The 18,796-nt window shown below is 37.4% G+C and overlaps 1 protein-coding gene across 6 annotated transcripts in view; it reads right to left on the reverse strand.

Annotated features, from left to right (window-relative positions):
* Window positions 1-18,796, reverse strand: part of PTBP2 (polypyrimidine tract binding protein 2) — a 36,507-nt gene that overhangs the window by 15,518 nt on the left and 2,193 nt on the right. For 4 of the 6 annotated variants that reach the window (XM_006105959.3, XM_006105958.3, XM_014448002.2 and 1 more), the window contains exons 2-4: window positions 8,038-8,113; window positions 2,679-2,851; window positions 1,376-1,519 (exon numbers count right to left, since the gene is read on the reverse strand). In XM_006105959.3, coding sequence (XP_006106021.3) covers window positions 1,376-1,519; window positions 2,679-2,851; window positions 8,038-8,059 — 339 coding nt within the window. In that variant the 5' untranslated portion in view covers window positions 8,060-8,113. Of the gene's footprint in view, window positions 1-1,375; window positions 1,520-2,678; window positions 2,852-5,504; window positions 5,526-8,037; window positions 8,114-18,796 lie in introns of those variants that run through there. The other 2 variants (XM_023746838.1, XM_023746837.1) reach the window with 2 other exon arrangements.

Consider the following 18,796-nt stretch of genomic DNA (forward strand, 5'->3'; position numbering starts at 1 on the left):
CAAATGGCAGACCTCAAAAAGGATTACTCTACTATCCAAAAGATTTCCCATAGTCTTATTTCTAATACAATCTTAAAATAAGAATATTCACAATACAATTTAAGTCTTTTTTCATACTAGTGTAACATCTGACATCAAAGTTTTTAGAAAACTGTTGTGCACTTTAGTTTAAAACCATTAGATTTTCAGGAACACTTCAAGATAAAATATGAAAGACATTTCCCATATAATGTTATGGTATTTAATACATTATTATTTTATGTATGACTAATAAGACATTGCCAATAAACCATGACACTGAATACTGTAACAAACATCTTGATTTCTGAGATTTTAAAATGTGAAAAAATACATTGAAGTACAGTATTTTTTGGAAATCTGTCAACTAAATCATATGTTAAATGCTCCAAAATGACTACCTTTACTACAACTATTATGCTATTCCTATTATTACTATGACAGATTCAATGATAAGAGAATTTCTTTCTACCTTATCTGGGGTCAAAAAATCATTATTAAGGAAATAATTGTTAAATGTAACAATGAAATACTCTACATTGCTTCACCGTTTAAAAAGCTGTACTGGCAGATGAGTAGGAATATACAAGGGAACAGTGATGAGGAAAAGGAGAACACAAAAGAAAACATTAAGAGAATAGACAAGAGTCAGTGCTAGCTTTGGAGGTACATCAATTAAAATCAGAATAGAGATTAGCATGGCCGCTTTGCAAAGATGACATACAAATTCGTAGAGTGTTCCTTTTTTTTTCTTGAGATGTTAGCTACACTATGGTGGTAATCACTGCACAATATATACATGTATCAAATCACGTTGTTATATGTCAATTACATCTCAATAAAGCTGAGGGAGAGAAATGTCCATTTCACTGAAATACTACATAACCAAGGATTATGTATAGCTTTAAAATGCTGATTAAGTGAACCTATAAATGTGTTAGCTAAAGAGACTAACTGAAATACAAATTATAAAAAGTCAAACAACCAAAGGCATTTAGCTGATAAAATCCAAGCAGTAGAGTTGTGTAAACAGCTAGCAGTCCTACCGCATAAACAGTTTCTATATAAAATTTTAACTTGTAACAAGAAAAAGAATATTCTGACCAGGTCCTTAAAAACATTGAAAAAATACTATTTAACTAATTTACACAGTACTAATTTGAAATGTGAAGAGATCAACATACTTTTTTTTGTAAATAAACATAATATTTAAGAACATACTGCAAGAAAATGCCATAAAAAAATAACAAGATGCCCACGGAAACAGCTTCAGAATGGTTAAAAACTGTATTTTCTGTTAATATGCGATTCCTACTATGCTGTCGGCCATTTCATTCATGTGCCTACACACACTCACTTGGTTCAGGGTGTTGTCTGTTTTCAGTTCCTTGTGGTTCGAGTACTGGATGTAAATGGGCTGGTTGCGAAGGTGAGGGGTCACAGCAGAATAGTAATTCACCATGGTAACAGCAGCTTCCTCTGTCGCTAGTTCCAAAAATGCCTAAACATTTAAATGCAAAAATATTTCATGCTATGAATTAAATTCAAATAAGCTTTAATATCTGTCTAATCTATTCAGCTAATAAGAAAAATCAGTAACTAGAATATAACCTTTCCAGTGACTTTCGCTGCTCTCATAAGCAGAAGTGGAAATCCTCTCCTGAAGGTTAGGCACACAAAACTCTGTGTACACGGTACTTCCGTCTTCCACCTGATTTCCGAAACTTCACAAATATACTTACTTCCCCAATAAACGCTAGAGAAGCCCTAACCGGTTTGGCTCAGTGGATAGAGCGTCGGCCTGCGGACCAAAGGGTTCCGAGTTCGATTCCAGTCAAGTGCATGTATCTTGGTTGCAGACTCCTCCCCAGCCCGGGCCCTGGGCAGGGCGTGTGCAGGAGGCAACCAATAGATGTGTCTCTCTCACATCAATGTTTCTGTCTGTCTTTCCCTTTCTCTTCCACTCTCCCTAAAAATCAGTGGAAAAATATCCTCGAGTGAGGGTAAACAAAAAATATAAAATGAAATGAAAAAAAAACTAGAGAAAAATAAAGCTAAGTTTTTTCTAGCAGAATTTTACCATTCCTAACCTAGAGAATAAAAGAGATCTCAAAGTCATTTTTAAAGCAGTATGATTTAAGAGACAAAAGAAAGTTAAAAATTAAATGTCAGCTTATTAGTAGTAGCATTAATATTTAAGGGAATGTTAAATTTCATAAGTGCTTCTAAATGGTATTAGAATTTTAAAACAAAATGATTTTTAATATACCTGGACCCTACTGCAACGGGCACGTCTACTCAGTGAAGAATATCTAGGATTAATGACTATTTTCTTCTAATGCTATCAGGTAGGTATTTCCAGGGAATAAGCTTAAAGCCAAGATGCGACTAGTGCCCCTTACTGCCAACATTACAAAGGGCAGAGAGACAAGAAAGTCCTCCATCTGTGTTTCCACAATCTCACTGTAACGAGTGCTCAATCTGTCTCAGAGTGCACGCACGCCAGGTGCTCCTTTCGCCCCGGGCGTGAGTTCCCTGAGCACCACCACCAGGAAGAGCCCCGCTTCTGCTCCGCCCTCTGCCCTCCCTCGATCAGGAGAAAGGCTGGCGCACACCTGCGGACTGGTTGGGCGGCCAGCTGTAGGCTCTGAAAGGCGTACCTGGTTTTTCCCTTTCAGCATAAGGATGTTGGTCACCTTCCCAAAAGGTAAGCCGAGAGCAATGACCTCGGTTTCTGTCACCTCACCAGGCAGTTTTCGAATATGAAGAACACGAGAAGGAGCCCCATCCATTTTATCTTCTCCTTTAAACTTTTTACTGTCATTACCATTGGCTGAAAGACATTAGACAATAGTCTTCATATTAATTTTCCTTATCTGCATTAAAAAATACAAAGCAATGTTTATAAAAGAACCTAAAAACACAGCAGATTATACTGGAATAATTCCTAAAAATTCAAAAACTGGGGTTTCAAAGAAACAAAGAGAATCCTATCTACCAATTAAGATTGCTACTAGGTAAATGTTTCTAAACAGTATATGTAAAAAATAGTGATAATGTAAGCTCATAAACAGATCGTCCAATGGCTAAAGAACATAAGTATCTTGCAATTTAATTATATTACAGACTAACAGAAATTTTTTAAAATGTAAAAATTTGAGTTGGCAAATATTAGGAAAAATAAAATTTCACCTGAAAATTATAAATTGTTCAATTTGGGAAATATCATATTCCACAGGGGGATCAAAGAAAGCAATGCTGTAAAAATAATTATGTAGTCAGTCCACATGGTGCTTACCTCCCATGAGCCTCTGCTAACTTAATATTACCACCTGATCTCCCTCAATATCTTATCGCTGTCAACGTCTATATACTATACATCATTCATGGACTTGACTACCTTATCACTGAGCTAAGAAAAATGAATGCTCACACTCTACATTCCTGTATGGGAAAACAGAAATCCTAAAGAGTTAACCAGAAGCGAAGATATATAACAGACGGTACTTCCGTTATCCTGCTAGCTCTTTCGTTAACTCCAACAGCCAGTACACATTTTACTAGGTTTACTGTAAAATCTGCTGTCACTTGCATTTCCAAGTAGTTGCATAGCCTAGCTGTCCGAGTGCCTAATGCACGAGGTGGAAAACACAGAAGGCTAAGTTAGAGGAAGGCAGGTTTGGAAGAGGACATGTTGCCTAGAACCCCCCACAAACATTCAAACTGTGACACCATGTACTGGACACTTTAAGCATTATAAAAAGAAATGACATCAAAATTGTCTGCATATAAAAATTAAAATAAAAATCTCAGAGTTCTGAGTAACATGTACTAGAATTTGAGATGATTTCAGTTTCAGAATAAGGCCAAACGTCACACTTTTAACGGTAATAAGTCCTGCTATTATGAAATAACAACATGCAGCACTGGCAGAAATATGTCTCCCCAACTGAAAGGAATATTCCACTTCCACAGCCTGAAGAAATGACTCAAGAGAGAGCAATTTGACAATTGTCAAGCCTCTGCCCAACAACCAAATAGTTACAAATGTCTCTCAATAAAATCCAATTCCAGGACTAGCTGGAGCTAGCTGTATTTTGAAATGTTTCACTTTTATTTCTGAAAAAACTAATTTGTTACAAAATGAGTTAACATTAACTTTTCTCACTTCTAAAATTATTTTATTTTCCGACGTAAAGAAATCAGTAGAAAAGCTTCTGGACAGAGAAAGGCTGTTGAGATAGACACGTTGGAAACAGAATCTATAGTAACGTGAGTCAGGAGAAACATCCTGTTCAAGCTGAAATGTAAGAATGAAAACCTGCTCTGCATCTGCTAACCATAGAAGGCTCCCTATAATCCTGTCTGTGGAAGTGCTGTTGAGACAGCTGAACAATGGTGTATTTTTCCAGGCGAGCATAATCACTAGCTTTTAAAGGTTTCTTTAAGTTCTTAAAAGCAACAGTATTCAAATTTGGGCCTGTTAGAACATACACAGACGCTCATCTTTCTACGTTAGAAAAAAAAAATCTTAAAGCTCGATGTTCTCTGTGCATAAAGGTAAAGGAAGTTAGTTTTCCTTAACGCCAGGGAAAATGTGCATGTAATTTTCTCATGCTAAACAAGGCTTTAAGGGATTCACTCCATCACGAGAGATGGGTTCATTCTTTATAGCAGCAGTCGCCAACCCCTCGGACCTCACGAACCACCAGTGGTCGGCGACCGCTGCTTTAGAAAGTGCATTAAGTATCATTCCTTGGCATAATTTAAAAAAGGAGTACAGTAACAGATTATTCTTTCTTTTCAACCAAAAACCAATCTCCTTTCCCACTTCATCCCTTTGTTAATGGGGCTCTATCACCCACTGACCCAGTGATTCTAACATTAATATGTATCTCTCCCAAACCAGTGTACTTCCCAATAACTCAGATGTTCTGACTTCTTTATACAGTTTCCTCCATATTCTGAGACCCTAACATGTCTAGAGTAGTGTAGTTTTTAAGTGTCTTCCCTATGTATAGTATAGCAGTCAGCCCCTCTACCCCTACCTACAAAATAGCAAATGGAACAAAAATCTTTTCTGAAATGTAAATCGGGTCAAGTCCAAGCTCCTTAGTACTTTACGACAGATCAGATCCTGTATCTAGCCCACTGCCTACAAGGACCCGCTGTTAGCCCTTCGCCTACTTTACATTCCAGCAAGACAAAGCTATGAGTAGCAGACGGTTCCCAGAGGTAGTCTATTTCCAATACATTTTGAATTTGTTTTACAACTTTGTTAATTGATATAGAACACGTCCATCACCACAGAAAATCCCCCATTCTTCCTTTCTGTTATCCCCACTATCCATAGGCAACTATTGTTTAGGTTTCTTTACTAAAAATTAATCATGTTCTTTGCCTTTATAGAAAAGGAATCATACAATATGTATTCTTTTCTGTCTGGCTCCTTTTGCTTCCTATAATGTTTACTAATATTCACTCACATTGTTGCATTAGTATGAAGTCTTGATTCCCATCTGTTAGGTATTGTCAGTTACAGTAGCTTCATAAAGTTAATTAGGGGGTATCCCCTCCTCTATTTTCTAAAGAAGTATATTTAAGATGATTATTTACTTTGAAGTTCATAAAATTCAACAGTGAAGCCACCTATGCTTCCGTGGAAAGATTAAAAATTCAGTTATGATACAGAATTAATCTATACCCATGGTCGGCAAACCGCGGCTCGCAGCCACATGCGGCTCTTTGGCCCCTTGAGTGTGGCTCTTCCACAAAATACCACGTGCAGGCGTGCACATACAGTGCGATTAAAACTTCATGGCCCATGCGCAGAAATCGGTATTTTGTGGAAGAGCTGGTATTTTGTGGAAGAGCCACACTCAAGGGGCCAAAGAGCCGCATGTGGCTCGCGAGCCGGGGTTTGCCAAGCCGCAGTTTGCCGACCACTGATCTATACCTATTATGAAATGACAGGTTATGTCAGTTTTGGTAAATTAAGAGTTTAAAGGAATTTGTCTCATCTAACTTGTTTATTGGCATTACCAGTGTTTATATAATCTGTTCCTTCTAAACTGTGTGGGATCTGTAATAACATCTTCACGTTCATTCCCAATATTGGCAATTTATGCTTTCTTCCATTTCTTGAAAAAAAAAACTGTAAACCTTTTTTTTCCCCTAATATGGTTCTTTTCTAATATAGATAGACAGGTTTCTATTAAGAGGTATAGACCTATTTTTTCACCCTGTGCACTTCTTGGGCTGCATCCAACAAGTTTTGGTACATTATGTTTTCATTTTCATTCAGTCAGAAATATGCCTTTATAACTTCTTTGATTCATGTGTTCTTAGAATTGTGTAAATTTATAAATATTTGGTAACTTCCTAGATTTCTTAATGTTTTTAATTTCTATTAAATTCCCCTATAATCAGGTACTATATGAGCTTTCAAATATTTGAAATTTATTGAGAATTACTTTCTGTCAACATTTATGGCCTATCATGGTGAATATCCTATGTATATTTGAAAACTTATCCTATAATAAAAGCCTAATATGCTAAGTGTCCGGTCGCCTGGCTGGCTATTCAAAGCATAATGCTAATGATATACTAAGGACACTCAACCACTCGCTATGATGTGCACTGACCACCAGGGGGCAGACAGTCGACTGGTCGACCCATTGCTATGACTTGCACTGACCACCAGGGGGCAGATGCTCTGACCAGTAGGTTAGCTTGCTGCTGTGGTCTGGCTGATTGGGACTGAGTGAGACAGGCTGGAAACACCCTGGAGCCCTCCTGCGGTCCCTCCCCGCTGGCCAACCTCCCGCATCCCTCCCCGGCCCCGATCGTGCACCGGTGGGGTCCCTCGGTCTGGCCTGTGCCCTCTCTCAATCCAGGCTGAGAGGACTCCCCACATCCCCGAGTGCACGAATTTCGTGCACCGGGCCTCTAGTACCATATAAACAGAAAAGGTTTTTTGTGTGGACAAATTCAGCTTCACAACACTAGGACTATACTGGGTAAATACTTAACTGTAATTTTTACTTAACTAAATGGTCAGGAATGTGTTTGTGTGCACTGAGGTACAGGCCAACCTCAGAGATAATCGCAGTTAAGGCAAGAATCGCATAGGTGACTCACAATTTCTTTTGCTGGTGTAGGGTCTTGCCTTCAATTTGTAAAAAATGTAACATCTGTGAAGTGCAATAAAATCAGGCCTGCTTGTATATTACAAGCAACCACTACCTGAAGGAAATCAATATGTGTGCAGTCTTTCACAATCCTTTTACTGCCAACACATTTAATTCCTCAGACAATTCAGGAAAGTTTTAGAAAAAAGGAACTTTGGTCTTCAGTAAAAAATGTTAAAATGTAGGGTTATAAGGCAAACTAAATCAATCACCATCATCATCAGATTAAAATTTTGGTCTCAGCCATAAAACTAAGGTCTAAAAATTAGTCTACATTTGTTTACAGACAAAAGCCCACAGTGTTGTTTCAGACATATACAATTTTTTAAATCCTAACTATAAAAGTAAATAAATTATTTTAAATTTCCAAGTAGATAACATAACAAACATCAATTCAAAGAATTAAAATATTGTTACAGCAAAGAAAAAAAGTTGAAAGCATAGAATAAATACAACTATGTTGTTGAAATTTTGGGTTTTATCTATAGTTTGGGCTTTATCAACTAGAGAATTAAAAATACTTTATGACACACAAAACACAAAAGCTAAAAACAGAAGTATAGAAAGGGTGAGAATTAGGAAACTTGTAACATGAACAAAAAATATATAATATTTTTGTGATTTAAAAAAGCAATCAGTTACCTGCCCTCAGAAGTCACCATCTCCAGATTTCCTCACTTAACACATATATACCCTAATAAAATGTCCTCTAAAATGTCAACAGAAAGCATTTAAAAAGTCTATTCTGATAAAAACAGACTAAATTTTAGTTTTAATATCCTGCTCTATAAAATGGCAAAAATGACTGTTAGAGAGAGTTAAGACTTACCTGTAACCACCATGCTGCTCATATTAGAGTTTGGACTACTGAGAACACTACCTGAGAGTAGTTCGTCAGATCCTCTCTATAAAAACAAAAAGCAACATAAGACATCTTTAAATTTAGAAATATTAATCTGAAATTTCTTCACGTATCTCTAACTCTTCAAATAGCCACTAACAAAGTGTCAGGTGCTAACACTATGGGGAACAGTCAAAAACTTTAGTCCCTAAAATAAAAACTTGACTCAAGTAAGGATCTTGCTCCCTTTCCCACAAAGCCAAGAGTTTCTTTTTCTCCCTTTCATCCAAGTCCAAAGACAATAGGAAAAATGACTGGTTCCCTAATCAAAAGCTTCGGAGAACTACGCCAATTTTTTTATAAACCTACTGCTACAGCAAGCTGGACTTTTTCACAAATACTCTATGAATCCTCCAACCCCACAGCACTTTATTCACCCAGAACAACTCAGGTCTTTAGAAAATGAGAACTTCATCCTGTAGAGTTGGACAGCTCATCATCATTATTAAAATTAATTATGCATATATTTCAGTAGCTAAAACACCGAAAGCAAAATCCACAGAATGAGAAATTTATTTCTGCCTATATAAGCAGAAACTGAGTCATGTCTTCAAATAGTTTAGAGCAAGCATGTCAAACTTGTGACCCACAACAAATATTTTTGCAGCCCAGCCAATGTAACGGTATATGAGAAACGTTTTAATAAAAATTTTGTAACTTAATTTTTATAATATCCCGTTATACATAATTAATAACGAACTACAGCGTTCACTAATGACTGATGACTATAATTGTGTTGCATTCATTTCCCTTACACGCCTTACTCGGAGGCGCACCATTTCTCCCCACTAATACTAGCAGCGAATATTTTAGCAGCCGATGGCCACGTCATTAGTCTTGGACTGACTTGTGTGGTGTGCGCAACAGGAAATATTTCACTTTTGGAGAACAAGAAAAATAGGATTATTTGCATGATGCTTATTAATTTGTGCAGTTATTCAGTGTCTGCTAAGTTAATGTTCAAGAAAAAATATTAATTTTTATTAAAATGTTCTATTATTTATGTTAACGACTCATTTATTTCAGCCATTTGTATTCAGCATGTCTCTATCAAAATAAACCTACGTTTCTATGAAAATTGAAGCTTTTGTTTTTTTGCGGCCCACATAAACTTAAACCTTGTTTATTTGGCCTGTGTTAGCCTTTGAGTTTGACATGCTTGCTTTAGAGAAAAGGTTATAAATTCACATGTTCTCAGAAATGCAGTTGTTCAAATAAACCATGTTGATTTAGGTATTTTAAAAATGTGCATTTATAAAAAATATGTGAATAGATTAGCATTAAAATAGCTAAACCAACTGTTTTGCCCATTTTAAGTAGGTATATATTTACATATATGGGTATTATTTCAAATCACTAAATCAACAGAAACTGATTTAAACCACGAGTACAAAGAAGTTCAATGCAACTATCAAAATGAAAAAAAAGGTATGAAGGACATATCAAAGCAGTTCAGAAAATCCAAAACAATAAAATTAACCACAAACTTTATGCTAATTTGTGTTCAAACTCATAATAAGTTGCATTATAACAAATATCGAAATGGTAAAGAAATAATCATCTCCCTAACTGCTTTACAAGCTCAGAGAAATAAAAGCACAACAAAAATGAAAACATCACCTTGAGCCTGGTTAGCACCATTCACACATGATCATTTCTCATCAAGGTATGGAAGAGTCAACATGGCACCGTTTTATGATGGAAATGATGAACACAAGCAGACACCTCAAGCATCATCATAACCAAGGTCATCTAGACTCTCCAAGTGTGGCCCCTAGACAACAATTAGACCTGGAACCGTGTCAGCAATCCATGCTCTCACGTCCACCCTGGACCTACTGAATGAAAACTGAGGTGGGACCCGGAGTTCCAGCGAGCCCTCCAAGTGCTTCTGAGGCATGCGCAAACTGAACAACTTCCATGTTAAATGTTCACTAGTTTTCTTTTTTTTAGAAGTTTTAGGTTTACAATAAAATGGAAAGGAACAGGTTTCCCATAAAACCCCTAACTCCACACATGCACAGCTTCCTCCATTACAATACCCCCTACTAGAGTGGTTTATTATGAAGATGAACCTACACTGAAACATCACAATTACTCAAAGTCCATAGCAAATGGGCTCCCCTAAAAACCTGGGCTCTGCTTATCTATCCCACCTCCAACCCCTGGCAATCACTGACCTTTTTATTGTCTCAGAAAGTCATATGGTTGGAATCATATACTATGTAGCCTTCTCGAATTGATTTCTTCCACTTAGTAATATGCACTTAAGGCAGTGGTTCTCAACCTTCTGGCCCTTTAAATACAGTTCCTCATGTTGTGACCCAACCACAAAATTATTTTCGTTGCTACTTCATAACTGTAATGTTGCTGTTATGAATTGTAATGTAAATATCTGATATGCAGGATGGTCTTAGGCGACCCCTGTGAAAGGGTCGTTCAACCACCAAAGGGGTCGCGACCCACAGGTTGAGAACCGCTGATTCCCCGTACCTTTTTGATGGCTTGGCAGTTCATTTTATTTGAATGCTGAAAAATATTCCATTGTCTGGATGCACCTATTTATTTGTCCATTCACTTACTGAGGGGCTTCTTGATTCCTTCAAGTTTTTGGCAATTATGAACAAAGCTGCTATAAGTAGCCATATGCAGATTTCACGTGTAAGTTTTCAACTCCTTTGATGGACACATGGTAAAAGTTTGTTTAGCTTTGTAAGAACTGCCAGACTGTTTTGTAGTGGCTGAACCATCTTCCATTCCCACTAGGGATGCATGTGCATTCCGGTTGCTCCCCATCTCACCAGCATTTACGGTGGCCAGTGTTCCACAATTTGGCTGTTCTGACAGGTTGTGTAGCAGTATCACATTGTTGCTTTACTGTTGCTTTACAGTTTGCACTCCCTGATGACATAATAAGGAACATCTTCACATATGCTTATTTGCCATCTGTATGTCTTCTTTGCTGAGGTGTCTGTTAAGATCTTTGGCCCATTTTAAAAACAGGTTGTTTTCTTATTGAGTTTAAGAGTTGTTGTTTTTTTATATTTTGGATCTTTCCGAGTCTGGCTTATCTTCTAATTTTCTTGATACTGTCTTTCACATAACAGAACTTTATTATTTTAATGAAATCCAACTTTTCAATGATCTCTTCATGGATTGTGTCTTTGGTGTTGTATCTAAAAGGCATCATCACAACCAAGGTCATCTAGACTTTCTCCTATGTTATCTTATAAGAGTTTTCTAATATTGTGTTTTACATTTAGGTCTAAGATACATTTTGAGTCAATTCTTATGATGGATGTAATGTGTGTGTGTATTTGCATTGTTTTGCATGTGATGTCGTTGTTCCAGCACCGTTTGCTGAAGAGACTGTCTTTGCTCTCCACTGTCAGAGATAAGCGGGCGGTACTGATGGGGGCTCTATTCTGGGCTCTCCGTTCTGTCCCATTTGATCTATTGTCCACTCTTTAATCCAAACCACACTGTCTCCATTCCTGTAGCTTCAGAGTAAGCTGGGTAGCATCAGTCCTCCAACTGTGTTTTCCTTCAGTACTGTGCTGGCTATTCTGGGCCTTTTGCCTCCACATAAACTTTAGAATCACTTTGTTATCCACAAAATAAAAGGTTGGAATTTTTATGAAATGTATAGATCAAGCTGGGAAGAACTGACATCTCAACAATACTGAGTCTTCCTATCCATGAACATGGAATACCTATCCATTTACTTGATTCTTTGGTTTCATGCATCAGTTCTGCAGTTCTATGTATAGCTTGTTAGATTTATACCTTAAAAGTATTTCAGTATTTTGAGACTAATGTAAATGGTATTTTGTTTTTAATTTCAAATTGAACTTGTTCATTGTTGATATGCAGGACAGCGATTGGCCTTTGCATACTAATTTTATATCCTGCAACCTTGCAATAATTGTTTATTAATTTGAGGAGATTTTGAATTTTCTATAGTTTCTCAAGTCATCTGTGAATGACAGTTTTATACCTTTCTTCTCAATATGCATACTGGTTACTGCTTTTTATTCAGCAGTTTGCTGGCCACTGCCTTATTGCATTGGCAAGGACTTCCAGGATGTTGAAAACCAGTGGTGAGAAGGCACATCCTTGCCATGTATATGATCTTAGTGACAAAACTTGAGTTTCTAAGTATGAGCTTAGCTATAGCTTTTTTGATGTCCTTTATCAAGTTGAGGAAATTCCCCTCTATTCCTAGTTTACTGTGAGTTTTTATCATAAATGGGTGTTCAGTTCTGTCAAATGCTTTTTCTCCTTCTAGTGATCCAATCATGAGGTTTTTCTTTTTTTAGAGTCTGTTGATGTGATAGACTAATAACTATTTTAATGACAAGTATGGCATTAGGTAAATAAAAAAAAGTAAGGGCTCTGTAGTCCAGCTTCCACCTCCTCTGTAACTGGTAAACTACTGAACTATTCTCATTTGTATAATAAGGATGACATCAACATCACAGTGCTTGGGATTCAATGTGATAACACAGGCATCCCTCAGAGACATTGTGGGTTCTGTTCCAGACCATCGCAATAAAGGAGTGTGGCAATAAAATGAGTCACACAGATTTTTTGGTTTCCTAGTGCAAATAAAAGTTATATTTATACCATACTACAGTCTACTAAGTGTGCACTAGCATTGTCTAAAAATACAATGCACATACCTTAATTTAAGAATACTGCTAAAAATTGCTAACCATCATCTGAGCCTTTAGCATAAAAAGACACATAAATCATTGGAACAGAAGAGAGTCCAGAAATAAACAGAGGAAATGAATAGACATTTTACAAAGAAGGCACACGATGGCCAACAGGTACATGAAAGGTGCCCAACATCTCTGATCATTACAGAAATGCCAATCAAAACCATAATGAGCTATCACCTGTTAGAATGACCTATCAAAAAGAAAAAAATAACAACAAGTGTTGGTGAGGATGCAAAGAGAACCCTTGTACAAGGGAATGTAATTTGGTGTAGTCACTATGAAAAATAATGTGGTAGTTGCTCAAAAATAATTTTTAAGTACAATTATTTGATCCAGCAATCCCATTTCTGGGTAGCTCTCCGAAGGAAGTGAAATGACTATGCTACCTCAAAAAAGATCCTGCACCTCACGTTCACTGCAGCATTAATAGCCACATATGGAAACAACCTACACACGTCCTTTGACAGGTGAATGGATGAAGAAAATGTGAGGTATAGACACACACAATGAAATACTACTCAGCCATAAAAAGAAGTCATTCTGCTGTAACAACATACATGGGCTTTGAGGACAGTATGCTAAGTAAAGTAAGTCAGAGGAAGACAAATATACTGTATGATCTCACTTATATGTAAACACTAAAAAAAGAAGAAACAAACAAACAAAAAGAAACCTCATAGCAACAGAGAACAGACTGGTGGTGGCCAAAGGTGGAGTGTGGAGGGAAGGGCAAAATGGGTGAGGTGGTCAAAAGACACAAACTTGCAGCTATGAGATAAATAGATTTATTTATTTAACAAAATAAACACAAGAAAGACATTTTAATAAACTAAAATGAGTTCTAGGGATGTAGTGTACAGCGTGGTGACTACAGTTAATAGCTATGTGTGGGGACAGATGTTTACAATGAACTTTTCATCATTTATGTATATACTTATATCAAATCGTTATCAATTATATCTCATATCATTATCAATTATTTATCAATTTAAAAAGAAAAAGTGAACTCTAAAAGTTAAAAAACTTATTGCTAAAGATTATCTATAGCAAGTATAACAAAACTTTAATATCCACAATATATAAAAATTCCTAGGAATCAGTAAGAAAAAAATGACATTAAAAAGAAAATGAATAGACAATATGAACAGGCATTTAACAGAGAAGAAACATGAATGGCCAATTAAGAAAATATATCATTGATACTCAGGGAATTCAAAATAAAACAAGGTACCATACACACATACAACATGCACACACCATTAAAAAGTCCAATAATGCCAATTTATCAGAGAGGATGTGTAGAAACATGAATTCTCATGCACTGCTAATGCAGTATAAATTAGCACAACCACTTAGGAAAGCAACCTGCCAATATCCAATCAACTTGAAAATAAACACAACCTATAATCAATCCGGCAATTCTACTTTTAGAAAACTCTAGTCTTGACATATACTGTACTGAAATATGCACAAGAATGCTCACAACAGCAATTTGTAACAGGAAAAAATAAGAAACAATCTTGTATTTGTCAACTAGGTAATCATATAATCAAATACCTTACGACAAGGAAAATGAATTAGAGCTACATATAAACTTAGGTTAATAAACAATTAATGAACAAGAAGAGCAAATTACAGAAGACACAGCATGACAGCACATATGTATTGCTTAACCATGTAAAATAAAACTAGAGTGTCCCCCAAAATGTGTACACATTTTGAATCATCATACAGGCAGTGTTTATTAAAACACTTCATTTTCAAAATGTAATAATCAGCCGTTACATTTTTAATGCTAAGTCTCCCAAGTCCGTGTGTACTTTGTAATTAGAGATCAATCTAGACTGGGCATGTGGAGTGCTCCATAACCACAGTAGTGGCTACCCCAGCAGACAACACAGCTCAAAACAACTCTGCCATGCTTTCTGTGGTGTCATAATTCAGCATTTTTACTTCTGTTTTTTAAACTCCCAATCAATTGTTGCTATTATTTTCTTATACATTCATTAAATTTCCCCTCAGGCTTACTGACTTCTTGGTTAGCCTCACTCCTTCCACCTCAGACCTCCATCTGGAGTCATCGGTCTTCTTTCTGAAGTACAACCTCTGGAATTTCCAGTGGGTCTGTTATCAATGTCCTCAACTGTCTTTTTTTTTTGGGGGTGCGGGGGGTGAGGAGAAAGGGGAGTATTTTTGAAAAGGTCATTATTTTGCTCTTAAGGGTAATTTAGCTGATTATGTGATAACGGGGATAGTTATTTTCACTCAACACTCTGAAGACACTATTATTTCCACTATCTTTTGGATGCCCATGTTGCTGAAGAAGCATTTTGTCTTATTTCTTCTTAGGGAATCTAATTTTTCTCAGGCTGCATTACAGATCTTCTCAGTGTCTTTGGTGTTTTGCTTTTTTATTGTGATGTATCGATTTCCTTGTGCCTCCTAAATCTAAGAATTCATGTAACTCATCAATTTTGCAATATTATCAGTTTTTGGCTTTTTCAAATTTTGCTTTTCCGCAATCTTTAATTTCTCTTTCTGGAACTCTAAATATTTGTTAGAATTTATCTGCCTTTCCTATCTTTTAACCTTTCTATTTTCATCTCTTTAGTGCTCTGTACCAAATTCTGAGTAATTTCTATTTTTTAGTTCACTAATTCTCTTTAGTGCTATCTGACCCACTATATTTTTTAAAGGTCTGAGCTTTTACCATTTGCTTAAAATTGATTTGAGAGAGAGAGGAAGGTAGAGAGAGAGATACATCAACTGGATACCTCCTGTATGTGCCCAACCGGGCATCTCACCTGGCACCTTTTGGTGCATGGACAACATTCCACCTGAGCAACCTGACCAGGGCCTCACCAACTATTTTTAACCTGGACTCTAGGCTCTCCTATTGACCATATCTGACTTGCATTAAAGTGCTCCTTCCAAATCAGACTTACAGATTAAAGAACTATAACAACAAACATCCTCATCATTTGAGCACTTAAGCGCCATTCCATGCCGAATCTTTTATGGATTATTTTATCTAATCTTCAAAGTAACTTCTGGGGTAGGTCCTACTTTGCCCATTTAAAAATCTGTAAAAACTAAAACTCAGATGTTATCTGTTCAGTGTTATAGAGGCCACACCCTAGCCTGTTCAATTTCAAATCGCCTGCTCTTAACTTGACAAAACCTCCATTGAAAAACATTCCCACCCACCATCAACAATTCCAATTTCTGTTAAGTTTTAATATTGTATTTCTACTATATAAGCCTTAAGTAAACTTTAAGCCAAGTCTTTGTAGATATCCTTTAAGAATATTGATGAACAGATGTTTATTGAGCAGACTATGCAGGGCACAAAAAAGGTGAAGAAAAAGTTATTACAGGAAATGTTTCTGGGAATAATATCACCCACAGGTGTGGATGAAAAACAAAAATCAGATATCACGTCTTCTAATAGAAAAACACACCACTTACAAAATACAAAAAGAGAATCTGAGTCTCCAGATCCAATTACAAACTGACGGAGAGATGGAGATTATCTTCCCAACCACTAGAATGTCTGTCACCAACAGACAGACAATAGCGGGCAGTGGGGAGGCTGTGGATGCCTGGACATCTCAGACACGGCTGGGAGCAATGTAAAAGGTACGACCACTCTGGAAAACAGTTTGAGTTTCTTAAAAAGTTAGCTATGCCTCTGCCTACGTTCCAGCAGTTCCCACCACAGGCATTTCCCCGAGAGAAATGTAAGCACATGTCCCACTAAGGCTTGTACAGGAATGTTCAGAGCAGCTTTGTAACAGCCCCAAACTGGAAGCATGCCAAACACTGACAGGAGTTGAAAGAATAAAACACACTGCTGTATGCCCACACAATGCAATATTGCTAAGCAATATGAAGGAATCAACTATTGATACATAACATGAGTGAGTCTGAAAATAATTATGCTGAGTGGAATAAGCCAGACCAACAAAGGGTACATACTGTACAATCCCATTTATTTAAAATTCTAAAAAATGCACACAAATCATAGTGAGAGAACGCAGATCAGTGGTTGCTTGGGGAGAGAAAGACAGATGGGAGGGATTACAAAATGATACTTTGGGGGGGTGGTGTATGTTCATTGTCTTGATTATAGTAATGGTGTCATAGGTGCATACATATGTCAAAACACGTATACTTTAAATATGTAGCTTATATCAAATATCTCAATAAAGCTATTTAAAGGCAAGGCAAGATGTTGGCCAGCACACAAGACATGAATCCATTTGTGTAAACAAGGATGTTCTCATGTGCGGTAATATATAAACTAACTAGAGGCCCGATGCACGAATTCTTGCACTGGCGGGGGCCTGTCCCACAGGGCGGAGGGGAAGCAGGAGGTTGGCAGGCCCTGCCCCTGATCAGGGGGAGGGAGCGATCGGGGGCGGGCCAGCCCGGGGTAGGGCCATCCCTGGATTGGGCTGGCTGGCCAGCCGCAGCACACGTCATAGTAACCAGTTGTTCTGATCGTTCTGGTCATTCTGGCGTTCCTGTCCCTTGGCTTTTATATAGATAATTGCAGGAAAAAATGTACCAGAAATATTTCAACATAATTACTTACACCCAAGAAATAGGATTGGAAATCAGTGAGAAATACTGTGCACACTGAACATTTTTTAACCATGCACATTACTTTTATTTTGTAAAAAATTAATGAAAGTTTAATTACTTGTATAGAGGTCTGATGCTAAAGCAAAAGTTCTTAACCACTATCCTAGAAAATCATATAAAGCATAACTTTCGTTATTCAAACTTTCATATTCGCAATGGGGGGGGGAACGTTAGCAATTATTTTTATATCACTTTCTAATATTTTTCCCTCAAACTACTACAAAAATAGAAAACTGGTGTAACCAATAAACCTTATCTGGACATCCTCTTCTCTCCCCAGCCTCACTTCTCCCTGCCTTCTCACTCTGGGTCTTGTCTAGTTCTCTCTCTCCTGTCCATGAGTATTGGACAATTCAGAGTTGTATCATTTATTCTCTTACAAAATTCACTTCCAGTTTGGATGGTAGCTATAGGATCTACAACTTGCACTCCTGAGCTGTTCTCCATTTTAAAGCCTCCTCTATCTCAACTTAGGAAATATCATTGCCAAATAATACGCCTTTCCTGCAAAAAAAGCTCATTATTTCACCCCCAATGTACACCACCTGAACTTAAAAAGCCTAAACATTAAAACATGGAAAGGAGTTCACGATAAGGCAGAAGACAGAAAATAAGCAGGAAAACATAAGGTGTCTCCAGAAGTGTTCTGAGGACACCGCGCTGTTATGGACGAAACTTTAAAATTCTAAGAAATATTGTGAGCGGTCAGCATCACTGCACTGAGCACTCTCTCACCTGAGGGGGATGTCACTGCACCCAGCAAGTCTCTGGCTACAGTTAATGTGTAAGGAAACCAATTCTGCCCCAAACTGTACCTGAGGACCTGCTGATCTAGGCTTGGAAAATAGGTACCCTACAAGGACCCTGCCCTAACGGGGCAGACAGGCTGGCAAACAAAAAATGACATTAACCGTGATGTTAAAATGTGCAGGAATGAAACAGAAATGAAAGGCCTCACCAGCAGAACCAGGGTTTAAAGATCGAGCACTTTTCCTGGACAAAACCTGCCTGAGGAACCCCAGTCGCCTCCGCACGAGGCCACCTCCCTCCACAGGCAGCCAGCAGCCCTGACCTCTGACTCAAGCTCCAAGCTAATCGTGTCAATAAGTTTCTTTCCTTTTTAAGGATCTGGTAACCGATTTCAAATGTGGCTGATTATTGGCAAACTATCTTATCTGCATAAGACAGGAGAAGAGTTAAAGAAAAATCTTAGATTAATAAAATGATGATTCGGGTCAACTCACTTACTCGGCCATTTAAAGCCCTAATTTCCCCTCCGATAAGTGGGGTATCATTTCCTCTTCCCAGAAGCCGTG

Source organism: Myotis lucifugus, unplaced genomic scaffold (assembly GCF_000147115.1).
Source record: "Myotis lucifugus unplaced genomic scaffold, Myoluc2.0 scaffold_739, whole genome shotgun sequence".
NCBI classification, from domain to species: Eukaryota; Metazoa; Chordata; class Mammalia; order Chiroptera; family Vespertilionidae; genus Myotis; species Myotis lucifugus.